This window comes from Tauraco erythrolophus, chromosome 2 (assembly GCF_009769465.1).
Source record: "Tauraco erythrolophus isolate bTauEry1 chromosome 2, bTauEry1.pri, whole genome shotgun sequence".
NCBI lineage: Eukaryota > Metazoa > Chordata > Aves > Musophagiformes > Musophagidae > Tauraco > Tauraco erythrolophus.
The window spans coordinates 19,569,939-19,591,521 of record NC_141466.1 but is presented as its reverse complement, the minus strand read 5'-3'; the positions used below and the strand labels follow the sequence as shown (position 1 = coordinate 19,591,521).

General features: G+C 46.4%; 1 protein-coding gene across 1 annotated transcript in view; it reads right to left on the bottom strand.

The window, feature by feature from the left end:
- Positions 1-909: 909 nt before the first annotated feature.
- METTL24 (methyltransferase like 24) overlaps positions 910-21,583 on the bottom strand; it is a 52,080-nt gene continuing 31,406 nt past the window's right edge. Inside the window, exons 4-5 of the mRNA XM_086608116.1 lie at positions 17,039-17,267; positions 910-1,224 (exon numbers count right to left, since the gene is read on the bottom strand). Coding sequence (XP_086464242.1) covers positions 910-1,224; positions 17,039-17,267 — 544 coding nt within the window. The remainder of the gene's footprint in view (positions 1,225-17,038; positions 17,268-21,583) is intronic.

The following is a 21,583-nucleotide window of genomic DNA, read 5'->3' as shown; positions in this document are numbered from 1 at the left end:
CAAACCCAAACAAATGAAGGAAAAAGACCAGGTTTCACTTTCAGCTCTTTTAAATAAGTATCTCGCTAGATGAAGAACCATTTGCTACAATCATTGCAAGAGTAATTTAAAACAAGCCATTCTTTGAGCAGACGAACTATGGAAGCCCTGTCTTCTGTGACTGAAGCCTCTGGAAGGTGAGGAGGAGGAGCGCTGGCAGCAGCTTTTCCAGCAGCTGAGTCTCTCTGTCCCACTGTCTCCTGTGTCAGAAGAGCTGAACTCTCTTCCCACAGCCAGACTGCCTTGAAGAGCCAAAGTCAGAGCACTCAGAAGCTGCTCAGTGAACTATGTAGGAATTCAGTTTGGTGGTGATTTCTGCCTCTGCCAAATTCAGCTGAAATTTGCCAGTGGGTTGAAGAACATACTATGCTTGCCTAAAAATTGTTCCATAGGAAACAAGGCCAAAGTAAAGAAGGCACAAATCAAAGACAATTGCTTTACAGAGAAGTAACATTTGACCCTTCCTGAGAAAGGCACCTCCTCACAAGCACTCTCCTGCCCAAGGGATGGCGCAGCTCAGCAAGCAGACCTTGCCGGGGCAGCCCCAGAGGGATGCCCTCCGTGCTGGCACACTCAGGCACAAGGTGGCCTGGAAAAGCCACACTGCTGGCCGCCCCAGATAAACCTTTACAGAAACCTCCGTCCTCCGAGACAGCATACCTGCTGGCAAATATACTGCTATACAAATTTGCACCTTGTATCTTCTCCGAGTGTCAGTTCTTTTGACAACATATGAAAATAAAAGGCAGTCCATTTCGTTAGCAGGCACTGTGTGCATATTCAGTAACTCTAGCCATTGATGCCAAAGTCCTCTTCAGTAACGCTACGGGGCCAGATGGCTCGCAGTCACACATCATAAATTCCTTTCTGCTATTTCCATCTTGTATTTACCCAGCTCAGTGTGTAACAGCTACTGGCGTTGAAGGCTTCCTTTTTCAGAAACATCTGTGGTTTTGATAAGTCTTTGTAGGTATGGAAAAGCCTGAAGTCCTTCAGCTCCAGTTCTCGGAGCAGACTGTACCAGTACCGCACCACAGTGCTGTCGTTGCCGCTGACCTCAAACCCAGGCCAGTGGATGTGCACCTCAAAGACCAGCTGTCCTATCTGCTCAACGACATCTTCCAGGATCAGGTTTTCCAAAATTTTCCACTCGGCGCTCTCCACATCTGCCTTGAGGACATCAATCTGCAACAAAAACACCATTACTATGTGAAAATGAGATGCTTTGCAATTATTGTCAGTAACATCTAGGGCCAGGCTTGCCCATTTTATAATATACATAATTGGTCTTATGAACAGTCCCTTTTGTATTAAAAAAAAAAAAATCTCAGAGGATGCTAGGGCTAACACAGACAGTACATGCAGTTTCATGCTTGCCTGTTCATAGCCCTTCTCCTCCTGCCTCTGACTCCTGGGTCTGAAAAGCTTTGTACCCCAAGGTGCTTGATGTAGCTGATCCTACAACCAGAGTATGGTACTGTTCCCTCACAAATCTCATGGCGGCATCAAAGCTACGGAAAAAAGAAACCCACCTCACTAAAGAAAGCCACTAACACATTACTGTTCCTTATTTCTCCATCACAAAATCCTGTGACAGAAGAAACCACAATAGAGCGATGTCCTTGTGTGCCAGATGCTACACGCATCACGCAAGCTCAAGAGAAGGCCAAAGTGAAATTATTAGTACGAACAGTCCAGGTCACAAGTCACCCACAGCCAAGCTGCTGTCTGAAGCTTTTGCAGGCATCACTACAGATGCTGGGTGAGGAGGACCAAATCAAAAGAATTATGCCAAGAGTCTGCAGGGTTTCAAGGGCAGCTCCTCCAAAGAAAAAGAGATAGCAGGAAAGAAGCCATGAAGCTGTTTGGAGAGAAAAATACATCTAATAGAAAAGCGCCCAGTTTTAGACCATTATTTAATTTTCTTGTAAGATATTCAGCAATCCAACTTCTTGCAATGCAGGTTGACTTTGCTTGGAGATTAGCTGGGGGAGGGGAGTTGTATGCTGTAATAAAACCAGAGCATTTCATCACAATTCCACACCTGGTAGAAAACGAAGACTGCAGCAGTGGTCACAAGCTGCAGAGCTCAAGGGCCTGTGTTTCCCAGAGCCGAACAGAGGAAACTCCCCCTTGTGAGAGCTGGGTTTTCCTGTGCCGGTCCCACCTGAGCTGCTGCTTTTGACCATCTGCTCACTCTCAAGATGTGTTTGAAGTGAAAAACTCAAGACTTTATTTAGAGTCAAGAATAGTAAAAAAAATCCAGATTATCTCTGGCAGCCTACCCTAACCGGCATGGCGGTGTTGGAAAAGGCACCTGTGCAGGCTTGCCATTTCTGGTGTCAATCTGAAAAATGAAAGTATTAACCATTAAACACCCTCTGCAGGGTGCCAGGGTTGTGCCTGTGAAGGGCTGCGAGACTTCTGTGGGACAAGCTGTAAAACAGCTGAAAACAAAGCACTGAATTTTCAGAGAAGAACTTGGAGAGTGGGACTTGAATGAGGTCCACGGTCACAGAGCAAATAATGACAAGCCAAGCCACTGCTTGTCCGCTCATTAAGGCGGCATTGTGCCTCCTCCACACTGAGGGAGGCAGGGGGCCAGTGGAAAATGACCGAGGGATTACGGAATTAAAGTCCATATTGTGGCACGTCCACACGAGGAGCAGAGAGGAAAGTTGCACAGACAACCTTAGCTCTGGTATTTCCTAACTTGACTGTGCAACAAAGAGCCTGTCAGTCTGTCCATCCGTGGGTCAGCGGAACAGTTTAACACAGCGCTCCTTTGGGTTCAAGGGGAGGCTGAATGTAAATGATGCTGCTCATGACATTTCAGTTGAGAACTACTTCATGGTTGAGCTCGCTTGTTTTCCTTTATACATTTAAATAGGTTACTTATTTTTCAGATACAAACTCACAGCTCTACCTGTAATGCAATTTTGTAGGTAGTTGATTCCACATGGGTGCAATTGGAATAGGACCGTGCTGCCGCACTTCAGAAGCCACAGATTTTTCTCTTTGGGAGACTTTTGTAACTCTGAAAGGAGACAAATCATTCAAAACCTTTTTTTGAGGGGGTAGGGAGGAGTGTTTGCTTTTGTTTTCCCATGATCTTGCTTTATAGCAACAGTAGGACATCTTTTTCCCATGGTAATGTTCCCAGTCACCATCCAGGTTTGTTTGTTTTTCTCTTGTGACACTAACTGCTGCTCTGGCTGCTCAGCAGGCGCTCCCCACGCTCTGCACTGTATTTGCAAAACTGGTCTGAAAAGCGGCTGCTAACCAATGTTTCGGTAGGATAAAATGAATTACCACGATAACTGCTTGAACACATACTGAAACAACCAGGAAAGAAACACAAGGCTAGTGGGGATGTGCTGCATACGCAAACCAGAGGCTCTCTGTTGCCTTTAGTGCCCCGCACTGCTCAGAGACCTGGAGGGAGGAAGGTACTTGTCTCTACCCACCAACTTTGGGACTGTCTTCCAGGCAAGGTGTCCATCTCAGCCCAGAGCCTTTGTTTTATGCCATGGATAGGTTTCATCGGTTAGGCCGCTCCAGCAACCAAACCCTACACAGTCGCTCACTCACCCTCCCCCGCCCCCAGGGATGAGGGAGAGAATTAAAGAAGAAAAAGAAAAGAAACCCAAGGGTTGAGATAAGAACAATTTACTACTACCTCTACCAATATATATATATATATATGTATGGATATGTACAAGGATAAATATATACAAACGGGTGATGTACAGTGTAATTGCTCACCACTCCTTGACCGAGGCCCATCTCTTCCCAAAGCTGCAATCCTGAAACAGATAAATCCCGATACCGCCATCCCAGATGAACGGAAGGCCCAAAATAGAGAGCCAGAGAGAGAGAAAGCACTCTGAGAGTCCGAAGGTGAGAGTCCCAGCAGGGCAAAAGCCCTTCTTTCCAGCTGACCCTCACTTTTATACTGGGCATGACGCTGCATGATATGGAATACTAATTGGCCAGTTTGGCCCTCAATCTTAAGTTCAAGTACAAATCGTAAGGAGAGTCGTGGACCCCCCATCCCGGCCATTCTCCCCCCTTATCCTGTTGTGCTCCTGCACACTGGCAAGAACATGGCAAGCTGAAAAGTCCTTGAGATCTCAGTGCCAACTACAAACATCAGTGCGCTATCAACATTCTTCTCAGAGCGAGCCTCTGAGTAAAACCAAAACACGGAGCTCTTCTAGCTGCTAAAAAGAAGAGCTAACTCTGTCCCAGCTAAAACCAGGACAATAGGGTAAAATAAATGGCGGAACAGCTTTGTGTCGGAGTGTCTGAGTGAAAAACAAGCATCCTGCTAACACTGAACACAAGTTTTGTGATGATTAGACTGCTCAGGAGATATTTGCCATCAGTGATAAGCACCACGCTACTGGTAAGAAATGCACTACCACCTTCCAGATGCCTTGATTCAAAGTGCCAGTGAAAGGAGTAGTGGACAAATCTACAAATTCAGAGCTCTAATTCACCTGGGAGCGCAGTTGGAGTCTGCTGCTGGGAGTAAATCCTGGAAGGCAAAGATCTACAGAGCCTGAAGGTAAAGGATGGCAATTGCCTGCCAGTTTCAAGCACTCACAGAGTAAAGCTTGTTCCTCTTATCTTGCACTAACTAACTAGGTTATCACAGAAAAGTAAAAAATGCAATTTTTAAATGTTTTCTCAGTTTCTCAGAAAAAGTCTTCCCTCGAAAAAACACTGCAGCATTGTACCAGTTAGACTTGGAGAGAAAAAAAAAAAAAGGCCTTTCCTCATGCACAACCATGCATATAAAACAGCTGAAAAAGAATGTGGTTTAGTTAGTGAAGGTTAACACGTAACCTGTGAAGGCTCATTTCTTCTTTTTAGGGTAATGACTTGTTACAACTGTGCATCATTTCCTAAAGCAGAGATCAGAGCTCTGTTTGCCTTGATCGTTTTTGAAATACCAGGGTTAACGGGGATTTCAGGCTCTGTGCTGCCCTGTGGGCACCATTTAAAGCTCCCCATGGAGAAGAGACAATTGAGAGCGAGTAGCTGGAGGAAACAATTTAGCTGTATTACTTCCAGCACGAACTCAGCATGTGGAAGCGGCAGCCAGGAAAGGCAAAAACAGCAAACGTGGCACAGGTCAGGTAAGGAGGATTCCTCCCTTTCTGTAGGAGCTGCTCCGTGGCGTAAGATGAGAGCAGGGAGAGGAGAGCTGGTTATGGTTTTCGAGCACAGGAGTGGAGCTCGGAGCCACTCCGTCCTCCTGAACCACAGTGCTGCACTCGGAATTTGGGGCTGTGAGAAACAACCCTCTGCTCTGGCTCCCTGATACTGACCACGTTATCATTTTGACATCAGCTGTATAGCAAGACGAACTCTGCTTGCATATGCATCAGTTTTTCCCCTCTCCACCTAAGTACAAGTCTCTATTTTCAGCTGAAAAAACTCTAGAAAAAGCTGTTGAATTCATATTTTGATAGCACACGACTCTGCAGGTAATAAAGAGGTTCTTGAGTGTGTTTTTGTTTTTAAATGTAACTTCCCTCTTTTCCCATCTGCAACCTTTCAGCATGATACTTCCCTCACTTTCTTTCCTTTCAAAATGCATCCAGCCCCTCCCCACCAGCAGGCGATGGCTTGGATGTTAAGTCCCTTTCATTCCCTTTTATTCCAAGCCGAGGCCATAATTGATGGCAGACAGGATGCCACGTAGCCTAACAGCAAATTATGCTCCCAGCAGCTTGTGACTGCCTCTCCCCATGCTCCCTGCGATCCATGGGAGGGTAAACCATCCTGGCTTCCTCTGAGCCATCCGTTGGGGACACTGGGACTGCTGTGGGCACCGTCTGCGCAACACGGATACTGAATCAGGAGAAAAGTCAATCACTACTGCTCAGTGAGGTACAGCTCCTAACAGCAGCACTTCTTCAAATCACATCCCCTCCTTCCTACTCACATTTACACCTCTCTCTGTAATATTAAATCATTTTATGCTTACCACTTTAGCTGGAGAAAACATTTGAAAACTTAACTTTCTCTGATGGCCAACTCTTAGTATAGCAACAGCTTGCCAGAAGCAGTAACAGCCCCATCCAGAAAACCCACCTGGTGCACACAGGAGGCATCAGTCGCAGCTGAGTGCTCAGGAGCACTATGAGCACTTCGCCCATGCTGTTCCACAGGGGACTGCTACCAGCAAGAAGCCACGCAGGCACCCTGAGTGACTCCCTGCCACAGCCGCAGAACCCAGGCGTGGGGGCGACCTGGCACTTGCACTTTTGTTCCCCACTCCTTCTCTTGGTCTCTGATGCTGAGATATTTCTCACATACTCTCTCCCTCTGGAAGCAATTTCTCTCTGCAGACTCATTACTGAAAAAGAGACAACCCCCACTCCTCCAGTCCAGCCCAGTTAACCCATGTCATTTACTGCAGTGGAGAGGCAAAGAAGAGGCCTTTTAGATGGCAGGAGGTTTTTTTCAATGCCACTTTACCAGAGGACAAAGTAATCTCTGGACAAACAACTGCCACCTGACTTAGGAGATCAGCATGGCCTGAAATCCTTTCTCCCTGGCTGCATTTGGTCAGGAGGCTGCAGGGTATCACCTGTGGCCTTCCTGTCATCACGAACATCTTTCTTCACTGTGGGACAGTTCTTGGCATCTTCCCATCTTAACTCACACTGGGCACTGGACCAACCAGAGATGGAAGCTCACTTATTAATCATCTTCTGGTCATAAAATAATACATGTCTCCAAGCCTGAATTCATTGTCAGACAGGTTTGATGGGTTTAGCTAGCATGAAGCTATAATGACGTTAAAGTTAGAGGTACTGTGTTTAACATCTTGCCTAGCTTGCTACCCAGCAAGACTAAGGCTCCTGTACAGCGAACCAGAGAACACAATCTGCAAGCCCTCAGCATGGGGCAGGTCACCACTACACAGAGACAACACTGAGGGAATGGACTTTCCCCTTAGAAAAATGCTGAGCACCAAAGATCTTGGTCTCCCACCTCTTTAAACTGAGACTGGTCTCCAGAGCAAGCAACAGGCACCCCACTGCTAGCTGAGCGCTCCAAGTGATGTTTTCTCAGACGAAGAAAGGGAAGAGGGGCACAAGAAAGCTGGTTAATATTCAAGGATCACCTCCTCCAAGCTCAGGAGCGGTGCATCCCAACAAAGAGAAAGTCAGGTAGGAACACCAGGAGGCCTGCATGGATGAACAAGGAGCTCCTGGACCAACTCGGACACAAAAAGAAGGCCTATACGGGGTGGAAGCAAGGACAGATAGCCTGGGAAGAATACAGAGCAATTGTCCAAGCAACCAGAGATCAGGTTAGGAAAGCTAAAGCCCTGATAGAGTTAAATCTGGCCAGGGACATCAAGGGCAACAAGAAAAACTTCTATAGATATGTCAGTGATAAAAAGAGATCTAGGGAAAATGTAGGCCCTCTCCGGAAGGAAACAGGGGACTTGGCTACCAAGGATATGGAGAAGGCTGAGGTTCTCAATGACTTCTCTGCCTCAGTCTTCACTGGCAAGTGCTCCAGCGGCACAGCCCAAGTCTGGCAAAGGCAAAGGCAGGGACTGTAGAATGAAGAACCGCCCACTGTAGGAGAAGATCAGGCCCGAGACGATCTTAAGAACCTGAAGGTGGACAAGTCCATGGAACCTGATGAGGTGCATTTGCGGGTCCTGAGGGAACTGGCAGATGAAGTTGCTAAGCCACTATCCATCATATTTCAGAAGCCATGGCAATCTGGTGAAGTTCCCAATGACTGGAAGAGGGGAAACATAGCCCCCATCTTTAAAAAGGGAAAAAAGAAGACCCAGGGAACTACAGGCCAGTCAGTCTCACCTCTGTGCCCAGCAAGATCATGGAGCAGATCCTCCCGGCGACTATGCTAAGGCACATAGAAAATAAGGAGGTGATTGGTGACAGCCAACATGGCTTCACTAAGGGCAAATCCTGCCTGACAAATTTGGTGGCCTTCTATGATGAGGTTACAGCATTGTTGGATAGGGGAAGAGCAACTGACATCATCTACCTGGACTTATCCAAAGCATTTGATCCTGTCCCACACGACAGCCTTATCTCTAAACTGGAAAGACATGGTTTTGATGGATGGACCACTCGGTGGATAAGGAAGTGGCTGGATGGTCTCACTCAAAGAGTTGTGGTCAACGGTTCAATGTCCATGTGGAGGCCTGTGGCGAGTGGTGTTCTTCAGGGGTCAGTACTGGGGCCAGTGCTATTTAACATCTTTGCTGGAGACATGGACAGTGGGATTGAGTGCACTCTCAGCAAGTTTGCAGATGACACCAAGTTGTGTGGTGTGGTGGACACGCTGGAGGGAAGGGATGCCATCCAGAGGGACCTTGACAGGCTTGAGAGGTGGGCCTGTGAGAACCTCATGAAGTTCAACAAGGCCAAGTGCAAGGTCCTGCATGTGGGTCGGGACAATCCCAAGCACAAGCACAGGCTGGACGGAGAATGGATTGAGAGCAGCCCTGAGGAAAAGGACTTGGGAGTGCTGGTGGATGAGAAGCTCAACATGAGCCGGCAATGTGCGCTGGCAGCCCAGAAAGCCAACCGTATCCTGGGCTGCATCAAAAGAAGCATGGCCAGCAGGTCGAGGGAAGTGATTCTGCCCCTCTACTCAGCTCTCATGAGACCCCATCTAGAATACTGTGTTCAGCTCTGGAGTCCCCACCATAAGAAGGACATGGAGCTGCTGAAGCAGCTCCAGAGGAGGGCCACGAAGATGATCTGAGGGCTGGAGCACCTCTCCTATGAAGACAGGCTGAGAGAGTTGGGGCTGTTCAGCCTGGAGAAGAGAAGGCTCTGGGGTGATCTTATAGCAGCTTTCTAGTACCTAAGGGGGGCCTACAGGAAAGCTGGAGAGGGACTTTTTACAAGGGCTTGTAGTGATAGGACAAGAGGCAATGGATTTAAACTGAAAAAGGGCAGATTTCGATTAGATATAAGGAAGAAATTTTTTACATTGAGGGTGGTGAGGCAGTGGAACAGGTTGCCCAGAGAAGTTGTGGATGCCCCATCCCTGGAGGTGTTCAAGGCCAGGTTGGATGAGGCTTTGGGCAACCTGGTGTAGTGGAGGATTTCTCTGCCCATGGCAGGGCATTGGAACTAGATGATCTTTAATGTCCCTTCCAACCCTAACCATTCTATGATTCTATGAAACAAGGTGAAGAGCCACTGCAAGGACATGTGCCCCCCAAAAGTGACCTCCTCACCTGCACAGAGTGGCAGCAGCTCACAAGTGCTCATCCCTGCTGAGAAACACAGTGCCCCAGCTCCTGTTTGCAGCACATTACGCCTTTCAGTTTGCACAGCTGTAGTTCTGTTGCACAGAAGAAGATGAAAACAACATCCCCGCACCAGTTCCCTCAATGGGCTAGATTGCCCAAGTGAGAAAAAACCCACAAGGGAGCTCCAGAAATCCTGATCTCAAATTATCTATCAGCCTGATCATCAGCAGGAACTCTGCCCACCGAAGCCCACGCTGCAAAAAGACATTTTAAATCTTGCATTTATTCCACCAGCAGCTAGCAGGCTGGAAGCGCAGCTGCTCCATGTGCAGCCCCAGCCGAGCGCACGAGTTGCTTTGCAAAGAGCACGTTCAGCCATCTAATCTCACAGGAGATGTCCCGCTGCCCGCTCCTCCCGGCAAAGGGGGAAAATCCTTTCATTTCTGTTCTTTTGATCTCCTCTGCCAGACGCTGCTGGATGCCTGTGGGAACGGATGTTTACTCAAAAGAAGAAACGCTGCACGCTGGACCCTCAAGTCTCTCTTCATTAAAGGGGAACAAAGATTTGCAGTCTGTGCTGCCCCAGCACCAAGCAAGGACACAGGGACCTGGCTCCGTGCTTACGTAAGGCCACGCTATCCCGGTCCTGCTGAAGGCGCAAGCCAGCGGCAGTACGACAAACGCATTGCGAGGGGACAAGGGTGCAGCCGGCGCAGGAGGTCTGCGTTACAAAGCAAACAGTTGAGCAGTAACTCATCCCGAAGTCCCAAGGAGCAAGACCTGCGAGTGTGTGCACAGCCAGGGGCAGAGGGCTTAGGCTTCCGTAACGTCGTCGTGCGTTGTAAACAGCACTTCGACTGCAAGACCGGCTGTTGTTTATTAATACGGTGCCCATGGACACCTGCAAAATATAAGCAATTGAAGAGAGGGCTCAGAGTCCCATCTTCAAAAAATGTTCACTATACCTTAAAGGACGTTTCTTGCAGGATGATGACACATGGCCCCAGCATAACTGAGTAGCTCTAATTAAATCTGGTGGAAGACCTGGTTACCATCTGCAATACCCAGTGCGAAAAAGTCCTGTAAGACTACACCCCTTCATTGGGATCTATTCATTCCACTCCATTTCTGGTCCAAGGTGTCAACCTGCCTCTCTTCTGCAGACACTGTTTGTCTGTCCACCTGCTGTCTGCTTGCAACAGCAACGGACCGTTCCTGAGAACATGAATAAGGAACACCCTGAACGGCTTGCACAGTATCAGATTTCCTCTGGGATGGGCAGTAGGGAGGGGCAAGGAGAGCTGCTGTGGTTTGACCTCTGGATTTCAAATTTTTGAGACTGGAGGGATACCTTAAACTTTGCTGTCAGATCAAAAATGAGACCAGAAAGGATCCAGATGCTAAGGTGAAAGTATTCAAACAAGAGATTGCCAATTCCAATGACAGGCTTGGGCAACCTGGTGTAGTGGAGGGTTTCCCTGCCCATGGCAGGGGGGTTGGAACTAGATGATCTTTGAGGTCCCTTCCAATCCAAACCATTCTATGATTTATCTAAAGAACTTGTTAATGTCAGTTACTCCCCGGAAATTGTAAGAAAGATGGGTAGTGGAGAAAGACCAGGATGCTTATGGAAAGGGGGGTGCTCTCAATTCTCATAAAACCAGTGTCATGTCATGGACCACCACCCCGAGCAGATACTCAGCACCTTGGCCAAATCAAAACCATACAGATTCACATTACTGTGCTTAAGCCAGCACTAACGGCACAGAGCAGGAGCTGGGGAGCATGAATACAGGTCCGAGCTCAGCAGGTGCCCTACGTCTGGGACCACCTTGTGAAGCAGGGCAGGTTCCTCAGGCTCCTGTCAAACTCCAGTTTCAGCAAGAGGAGGGAATCAGAAGCGACTGGCTTCTTACAGCAGCAGCATACCAATGATGAGTCCACAGTGCCTGGAGCGAGTGCTGTGACTCTCCTGAATGCAACTGCTTGACACTGAAATAGTGGTTATGCTGCTGGTGCTGCAGTCCAAAAGAAGGTGGAACAGCATATTAGTGCACCGAACCGCACTGGGAATTGAACACAGCTTGTGCAGCCCTCCAGTAAAGCTGGGGGAAAGCAGATTTTTAACACCTGATTTTTCTGAAGGGTCTTCCTTAACAAAAACAACAACGAAGGAAACAAAAAAGGAAAATAAAACCCTGAAAAAATCCTCCTTCCTTTCTAGTTTTTAGCAGACAATAATATGCTTTTTAAGTGCACTTTTTTTTTTTAAAGAAGACCTGCATAAATTCTGTTTCAACAGCAAAATCCTTTCATTACAATTCAGGCATTACCCTAGCCCTTTTCCTACAGGAAGAAAAGGCTACGGATCACATCACATTCAGCCCACGTTATCATTAAAAAGATCTTTGCTCCATGCCTGACAATTGCATACTAAACAGCACCTTCGGGTTGCTCCCTGGAAACACCACTATTCTTAACAGTATCTTGAGAACTGCTCCTGGTGGAGAGAATTTAAATGTGGTGAAAGGAGAGGTAGGGGACCAAGAGAAAATCCCGTAAAGGAATGTGTATGAGGCATTCCTCGCATACAACACAGAGTGGGAGAGGTGGTGAGCACTAAATCACTGTCCAAAGATCTTTGCTTCCAGAAACATGAGGTTGTCAAGCCCGTTTCTCCTTGCAGCCAAACTCTTCAATCTAGTTACAATTAAAATACTTTACCCAGCAGCAGCCTCAGCTGACTAAGCAAATACAGGGCAACTACCACCTTGATTTCATTACCGCTAAAATTAAAGAGTACATACACCCAGGAAAGAAACACTGTGTGTTAGGAGCTTGTAGATTACTCAGGGGCAACCATTACAAGGTTACAGAAGGCAGCATTCCAACTGCAGCTGGAAACATCTGCACCGGTTTAACTGCTCCTTTTCAGCAAATGGAGTAAAATTCACCAACTCACTGATGCGCTCCCAAACAAAAGGTTCACACACGGCCACGGTTAGTGCTCAAACTGCAGCTCTGCTGTAACACCAAGGAAGTTGGTCACATTACACAGAGAGTGAATTTGACACAGCATGTACAAACATAACCTCAAAGGGACTGAATGCCTGTGTTACAGGCAATAAGTCTCACAAGAACTCATAAATCAAATTACAGAGCTAAAGAACTCTGAGCTTTTGCTGTAATGGGATGACTTTAAAAAAAAATTCCATTTTCTGGCTAGCTTGCCCAATGTTATCTCCAGCGCTCTCCCTTTCAGCACAACCAGCATGGAAATCAGGCATGTGAGACAGGTTTGCAGAACTTTAAAGTCCTGATCTCAGGACTTGTCAGACAGATGCTGAGCACAGAGAGCATCTCAAGACAGACAGATAGATGTTGAGCACAGACAGCATCTCAGAGAGATGCTGAGCGCAGACGGCATCTAGGACAGACAGATGCATTGCAGAAAGAAAGAAAATCTTATGCTTTCAGTGGCTTTCTCTCTTTTTTCCACTGTTCCTCAGCAGTGTGCTACAGAGCGTGCATGTTGAGAAAAAAAAAAAATAGGGGCAAAAAAAAAGGACAATCAATTTTTACATCTTTATCCTTTCTTGTGGCTGATAAAATACTGCTCTTCTCAGAAGACATACCAGGAAATTTTCAGTTTAGATTTGTGTACCAGGAAATAGGACTCTCACTACATCCTTTGGAGATTATTCCATGGCTTAAAAGATTTCACACGCTAACAATTCCCCGAAATACTGTGACTACATGTTTCCTTTGTCAGTTTCATCCTAATATAGTTCTAAGTAAGCCCTCTATCTCCAGGCTGTTTACACTCCCCAGAGAACTGAGGACTCTTACGCCACATAGCCAATTAGAAAGATCAAGTTCTTTTAATCTTTCCTCAAATCCACTCTAACACCAAAAACCTGTTTGTATTTCTTGCCACAATATCAGGATAGGTTTCCCTTTCTGTGGCTGAGGTCCTAGTACTGACCGCAGAATAGCAGGTGTGCTCTCATCCAAGCCAAAGTGTAAACGAGCCCATCCAAGTTCTTTGACTCCCTTGTCAAACTGCATGTTTTGTTTTCAAGGCTACTACAGCAAGAACTCCAGGAGGCCTTGTCTGTCCTCTCTTCATCAGCCCAATCCAAAGTTTCTGACGTCAGTGGAATATTTTCAATCACTTGAAGGGTCTTGGATCAAGTCCCAAATCTTGAAGCATAAAAGCAAGGAGAAAACGAGGCACTAACTTCAAACATAGCTGCCTGGAATTCCTGCCTTGAAGTGGGAACAAAACGACTTTAAGGGTAGGCGGAAGGATTTTTAAAATTAAAAAGAATGGGACAAAGAGTGTGGTTTAACTTCCTAATTGAAAAAAGTGCTTTGGAAAATATTCCGTGACACTGTTTTAAATTAACTTATTTGTTCAGTCAAGGGAACATGCCACTCACATTAACCGCAAAAATGAAAACCTGAATGTCACAGTATATACTTTGATGTTCTCTTCATAAATTGGAGCTTATCGGCGTCTTTATGCAACATACAACTTCTCAGGCTGCCCTCCAATTAAAGAAAAACTAAACAGAGCAATGTGAGGAGAGCCAGCCATTCAGGTATTTCACAAATAGGAAGTAACCGAAGACTGCAGAGTGTGTAAGAGCTTTATCCTCACTGGGAGAAAGTCAGCTCCTGCCATAGTTTTGCACAGGGGAGCTACCTGAGTGCTAATAGAGCAAGAGGCCATACACACTGTTCATAATCATAGAATCATAGAATCATAGAATCGTTAGGGCTGGAAGGGACCTTCAAAGGTCATCTAGTCCAACCCCCCTGCAAGGAACAGGGATATCTCCAACTAGATCAGGTTGCTCAGGGCCTCATCCAACCGGGCCTTGAACGTCTCCAGGGATGGAGCATCCACCACCTCTCTGGGCAACCTGTTCCAGTGTTCTACAACTCTCATGGTAAAAAATTTTTTCCTAATATCCAACCTGAATCTACCTCCCTCTATTTTAAAACCATTACCCCTTGTCCTATCACAACTGGCCCTCCTGAACAGCCTCTCCCCATCTTTCTTGTAGGCCCCCTTGAGGTACTGGAAGACCGCTATAAGGTCACCCCGGAGCCTCCTCTTCTCCAGGCTGAACAGCCCCAACTCTTTCAGCCTGTCCTCATAGGAAAGGTGCTCCAGCCCTCTTATCATCTTCGTGGCCCTCCTCTGGACCCTCTCCAACTGGTCCATGTCCTTCTTATGTTGGGGACTCCAGAACTGGACGCAATACTCCAAGTGAGGTCTCACGAGGGCAGAGTAGAGGGGGAGAATCACCTCCCTTGACCTGCTGGCCACGCTCCTCTTGATGCAGCCCAGGATGCGGTTGGCCTTCTGGGCCGCAAGAGCACATTGCCGGCTCATATTGAGCTTCTCGTCCACCAGTACTCCCAAGTCCTTCTCCTCAGGGCTGCTCATGATCCATTCACCGCCCAGTCTGTATTTGTGCCTGGGATTGCCATGACCCAGATGTAGGACCTTGCACTTGGCCTGGTTAAACTTCATAAGGTTGGTACGGGCCCACCTCTCCAGCCTGTCGAGGTCCCTCTGGATGGCATCCCTCCCCTCCAGCGTGTCGACGGCACCACACAGCTTGGTGTCATCGGCGAACTTGCTGAGGGTGCACTCCATGCCACTGTCCACGTCACCGACAAAGATGTTGAAGAGGGCTGGGCCCAACACGGACCCCTGAGGGACGCCACTCGTGACCGGTCTCCACATGGACATCGAGCTGTTGACCACTACTCTCTGAGTACGGCCATTGAGCCAATTCCTTATCCACCGAGTGGTCCATCCATCAAACCCATGCCTCTCTAGTTTAGAGAGAAGAATGTCGTGCGGGACAGTGTCAAAAGCTTTGCACAAGTCCAGGTAGATGACATCCGTTGGTCGACCCTTGTCCACCGATGTTGTCACCCCATCATAAAAGGCCACCAAGTTGGTCAGGCACGATCTGCCTTTGGTGAAGCCATGTTGGCTGTCACCCACCACCTCCTTGCTCTCCATGTGCCTTAGCATGGTTCCCAGGAGAATCTGCTCCATGACCTTGCCAGGCACAGAGGTGAGGCTGACCGGCCTGTAGTTGCCCGGGTTCTCCTTGTTCCCCTTTTTAAAAATGGGGGTTATGTTCCCTCTCTTCCAGTCATTGGGGACCTTGCCAGACCGCCACGACTTCTCAAATACAATGGCCAGTGGCTTGGCAACTTCATCCGCCAGTTCCTTCAGGACCCGCGGATGGATCTCATCAGGTCCCATGGACTTGTGCACCTTCAAGTTCCTCAGATGTTCCCGAACCTGCTCTTCAAGTACAGTGGGTGGTGGTTCATCCTCACAGTCCCTGCTAGTTCTAATAATGTGCCAACACACTTAACCAAATGCTGTGCCACGCGTACACAGCTAGAGGAAAGCCTGATTGCACGTGCTACATGTGCGTTATATTCCTTGGCTGCCCTGCAGCTGGCTGCTTTCATGTTAGATAACTTTTGCCCAGAAAGTTTTATATTCAGAATTCATAGTTATATCCTTCTCATTCACAGAAGGTCTTACTACCACTCTGTATTACCATGATAACCTGAGAACTGACTGGTCTCAGCAGGTCCAGTATATCACAAGACTCGTGTGCTTTTTCTGGATCCGGTCATTAATCATTTGCTCTGTGACTAAGTCTTCTAAAAATCAAAACAATCGATGTAAGGCACATGTCAAAGGAAAGCCATCTCCCTCCCCAGATGTTTCACTAACGCACAGCCTAGTATAGTTACAGTATGACTAAGAAGTAGGAAAAAGCTTTTTTTCTGCTCTCATCTTCAAAATGGTCCAATCAGTAGAGCTGAACCAAAGAAAATACTAAAAAGAAGCAAGAAATTAACTGAAAAGGACATCTTGCATTTTATAAAAACAAACCAAGCAAACGTTGCACTGCTTGCTTTGTAAATCTTACTGAAAATCTCCTCCTTAGCTCAGGCTGCCTATTTCTTAAAAAACAAAGATAAGCAGAACTAGCTGCAGGCAATGAAGTATATTAGCATTTGAATTCAGGCTTGTATATCCTCTGAGAGAAAAACTCTCTTGAAAGCGACCTAAGGAACTTCCTCAAATGATTTTGGCAATAGTTACTTGAGACTTGAATATTTCTGATGTCTTTACAGTTCCTTAAAAACAAACTGGGAAACAAGAAAAAAAACCCACAGATTGCTGCCAATTTCAAAACAGGATGTTTTTGTTGTTGATGACTGTAATTAGGACCAGTGGCCTTGAAAATGTAAACAACGCATCCATTACCTCTTGTCTTCTAATTACTGTTGCAAATATTTTTTTTTCTCTTTATAAACTTGGCTGTATGAGTAGTTTAGCGCTCATACTCAGGCAATGACCAGAACTTCCACAGGACTGAAAATACTAGCACCCAATGTCACCAGCTAGTTGAAGGGAAAAGGAAGGGAGGAGGAGGAGGAAAGTATTTAGTGTATGCTTAGTGATTTAAAATCAAAGTGGCTGTTATCAGCACACAGAAGAAGCAAGACAGACAAGGCACCCCTACAAGAAACGAATTACAGGTATTTCTGAAGAAAGACTCATCGTCAGGAGATAACCTTGGAAAGTGCTCGAGCTCCTGAGACACTAAGGAGGAAGTTCTGCAGCATGCCCAACACCTAATTCTGCAGTCAGAAAGCCGACCCCCGAGTCCTGACCTTCTGATGTCCAAATTCATTCAATATTGTGCCCAGCTTCTTTGTGTTGCTGTGAAGTTTATGAGCAGCAATGGCTGGATTGGGATCCCTCCAGTCAATGGACAGGCGATGATACCAGAGGTGCCGACCCTCCTGAACATGTGCTGACTTGATGCTGGGGTCAAAGCGATGTACCTCACATCCACTGTTGGCCATGCTGATCTCAAATTGGTTGTCATCATTGCCCAGCCTACAAAACAAAAAAGACATAACTACTAATGCTGCAAAAAGAACTATTAGTAAGAAGGACATTCTGAGGATTCATAGCAAGCAGGTAAAATCCAATCTATTTGTTTCTGAAGCAAAGTGGTGGAGGTGTCGTGCTCCTCCTTGGGATATATCCACAGCACTGAGCACAATGTAACCCGAATTACGACAAGATAACTAGAAATAAAGCTAAGGGTCCACAGTAATACCTGCTGAAGATTCGGAATAAGAAGTTAGATAAAAGAAATTAAAAGGAACATGTGTTTTTTTTCCCAATGTCACATTCATAATTGACCTTAAGAAACTTTTAGTAAAATTTTTCATTTATAGAATGAAACTACTGGAGCGGATTGGATGAACTAACCTCACCAGAACATTCAAGCTCAATGCAATATACTGCATATGATAAGAATGAAGGGCTCCTTTCAGGGCCAGAACTAAATCACTTTTAGCCAGGCTGATAACCTTCCCAAAGAGCTGTTTTCTTAATCAGAAAGTGACATCATTTATAAGAAAGTAAACTAAACATTAGAACCTTTGTGCTCTCATTATTCCTTTATTTATGTATTTATATATATTCCTCTATTTTCAATTTAATTTTTCTTGTCAAATTTCCTTAGTTCCCACTGCACAAACTTCCAATAACCAAGGCATAAGCAGAAAAGCAAATACATTTAAAATGTACACAATACCGTTTTGTAACAATTAGGCATATTTCCCACCATATCTATGATCTGACGTTACATAGATGAGCCACAACTGCCACCAAGAGGGACACAACACAAGAACCAAATGCCTCTCTTTTTCTGTGCATATGAAAACACAGATAAAAAAGGAAAATTTAAAACTAACCCCTTCCTAACAGCAGCAGCATTTTTACACAGACTTAAGAGAAAGACTGCTGCTAATTTGGCAAAGATCTCAAAGAAGAAGATGAATAGCCCTATCATACAGAAAATAGCGTTTCTCAATCCCTGTCTCTGCAAGGAGGAGATGTACTTTACAAGGCTGTGCCATATTCCCACCTCCTACAGCCCATTAGTTCACACAGGGTACACTAAAACTAAAAAATTCTGGTATTTGCCATTGCAACCACACGTCTAGACCACAGGCCTTCCCTACTACATAAAATAGGATGTACTTTTCATTGCTACTTCTCCAAGCTTGTTCCAAGCATGGCTCAATCATGTACTAAACCTTAAACTTAATCAAAATTATGCTGTTGGATATACACACATGTAGTGCTGGGAAGAGAATCAAGTTTTTAAAATAGGCACTTCGACCAGTTGTACTAATAAGAGTATCTTTTATCTGTCATAGACAAACTATTACAGGGCAGTACTCTTAGCTGTACTATGAGAGCACCTGCTACACTACACCACAACTATCCTGAGACACGTATTTTTTAAATGGTGTGAACCTGAAATAATATTGGCTATTTGCATCAATATGTAAAAGGTGATAAACTTTACATCATGCTACCCTATGATGTAATATGACATTAAACCAGCACTAAATGTTTTACATAGATGACATACTGGTAAACTAAAATGAATCCAACTCCTGAAACGATGTCTGGAAAAACATATCTTTTGGAAGTTACCAGCATGGTATCACGTTTGCTGTAATACTGGCTAAGCACAGTATAATGATGTCCTATTAGAAGGTCTTCTCAACCATCTTCCCCTCTTCAGGCATCCTGGGAAAGCAGGAGGAGACAGAGTTTGCAAAAACAGGCAAGCGTGCTTTTAAGAACGACTCTATTTCACAGGATTCTAGCCCATACAGAAGTGTAGAGAAAAAAGAGAGGAGTTATTTTTTAATACATTCAACTCACATTAGGAAAAAAGTTCAGAAGTTAACCAAGTGAATCAACATACTTGTTTGCCTACAGCTTTCTACAGAAGGAACGCTGATGAATGAAGGCCAATGTAATCCCTTAGGAATGAGAAGCTGTCTAAAAATGAACAAAATGTGAATTGTTGGGGACAGTTACAGCACTAGAGTGATGAGCCTACCAGCGACTGACGGACACATGCATCCGTGACCCAGTTCTAACAGTACCAGCTGGTGCAACCCAGAGGGCCAGATGCTTTTGATGTAGACAAACCTCAGGCTGCCTCCAAACAAACTGCTACTTGTGTGGACTGCAAAGGGACTGGACTGACTCAGTCGTGCAAAACCGAAAAAAAAATATAGAAGAGGGTGAAGAAGGTGCTGATATATCTTCTGGCACTCTGGCTAACAGCTCTAATTTATGTCTGAAGAGAGATCTAATCAACAACAAGTATTTAGAAAATATTGTACTCTTCAAAACAACTGGTTTGAAAAACTCCAGGCTCACATGTGATCATGCTAAGGGATAACGCAGCATGTAAAAGTTAAACAAATGAGGTCTCCTAAGAAAGATTTAGTGTTACTTAAAAGACCATGATTTTAAAAGGTTTGGAGGTCAGAGAAGACTAGAGAGGCCCTTTCCTACCCAGAGGAGAGAACAGCTGCTGCCTCCAGCAACAGTAAAATAAAAAGTGCTAAGGACACCAACTTATTTTTACTGTAAAGGAGAAGCGAGCTTATCATAGAATCATTTGGGTCAGAAAAGATCTTTAAGATCATCAAGTCCAACCAGTAACCTAGCACTGCCAAATCCATCACTAAACCATGTCCCTAAGCACCATGTCTACATGAGGCGGACTTCGGCCTCTTCAAGGACCTGTTGGGCAAAGTGCCATGGGAGGCGGCCCTGGAGGGACGAGGGGCCCAGGAAAGTTGGTCCACATTCAAGGAGCACCTCCTCCAAGCTCAGCAGAGGTGCATCCCGATGAAGAACAAGTCGGGCAAAAAGACCAGGAAGCCCACGTGGATGAGCAAGGAGCTCCTGGACCAACTGAAAATGAAGAGGTTAGCCTATAGAGGGTGGAAGCGGAGACAGATAGCCTGGGAGGAATACAGAGAAGCTGTACGAGTGACCAGGGATCAGGTGAGGAAGGCTAAAGCCCTGAAGGAATTGAATTTGGCAAGGGATATAAAAAGCAATAAGAAAAGCTTCTATAGGTATGTAGGGGACAAAAGGAAGTCCAAGGAGAACGTAGGCCCCCTCCGGAAGGACACTGGTGCTCTGGTTACCCGGGACATAGAGAAGGCTGAGTTACTCAATGACTTTTTTGCCTCAGTCTTCACTGATAAAGCCTCTTGTCTTACCGCCCAAGCTGTGGAAAGAACTAGCAGGGACTGTGAGGATGAACCACCGCCCACTGTACGTGAAGTGCAGGTTCGAGAACATCTGAGGAACTTGAAGGTGCACAAGTCCATGGGACCTGATGAGATCCATCCGCGGGTCCTGAAGGAACTGGCGGATGAAGTTGCCAAGCCACTGGCCATTGTATTTGAGAAGTCGTGGCGGTCTGGCGAGGTCCCCGATGACTGGAAGAGAGGGAACATAACCCCCATTTTCAAAAAGGGGAACAAGGAGGACCCGGGCAACTACAGGCCGGTCAGCCTCACCTCTGTGCCTGGCAAGGTCATGGAGCAGATTCTCCTGGGAACCATGCTAAGGCACATGGAGAGCAAGGAGGTGGTGGGTGACAGCCAACATGGCTTCACCAAAGGCAGATCGTGCCTGACCAACTTGGTGGCCTTTTATGATGGGGTGACAGCATCGGTGGACAAGGGTCGACCAACGGATATCATCTACCTGGACTTGTGCAAAGCTTTTGACACTGTCCCGCACGACATTCTTCTCTCTAAACTAGAGAGGCATGGGTTTGATGGATGGACCACTCGGTGGATAAGGAATTGGCTCAATGGCCGCACTCAGAGAGTAGTGGTCAGCGGCTCGATGTCCAAGTGGAGACCGGTCACGAGTGGCATCCCTCAGGGGTCCGTGTTGGGCCCGGCCCTCTTCAACATCTTTGTCGGTGACATGGACAGTGGCATGGAGTGCACCCTCAGCAAGTTCGCCGATGACACCAAGCTGTGTGGTGCCGTCAACACGCTGGAGGGGAGGGATGCCATCCAGAGGGACCTCGACAGGCTGGAGAGGTGGGCCCGTGTCAACCTCATGAAGTTCAACCAGGCCAAATGCAAGGTCCTACATCTGGGTCGTGGCAATCCCAGGCACAAATACAGACTGGGAGGAGAATGGATCGAGAGCAGCCCTGAGGAGAAGGACTTGGGAGTACTGGTGGACAAGAAGCTCAATATGAGCCGGCAATGTGCTCTTGTGGCCCAGAAGGCCAACCGCATCCTGGGCTGCATCAAGAGGAGCGTGGCCAGCAGGTCGAGAGAGGTGATTCTTCC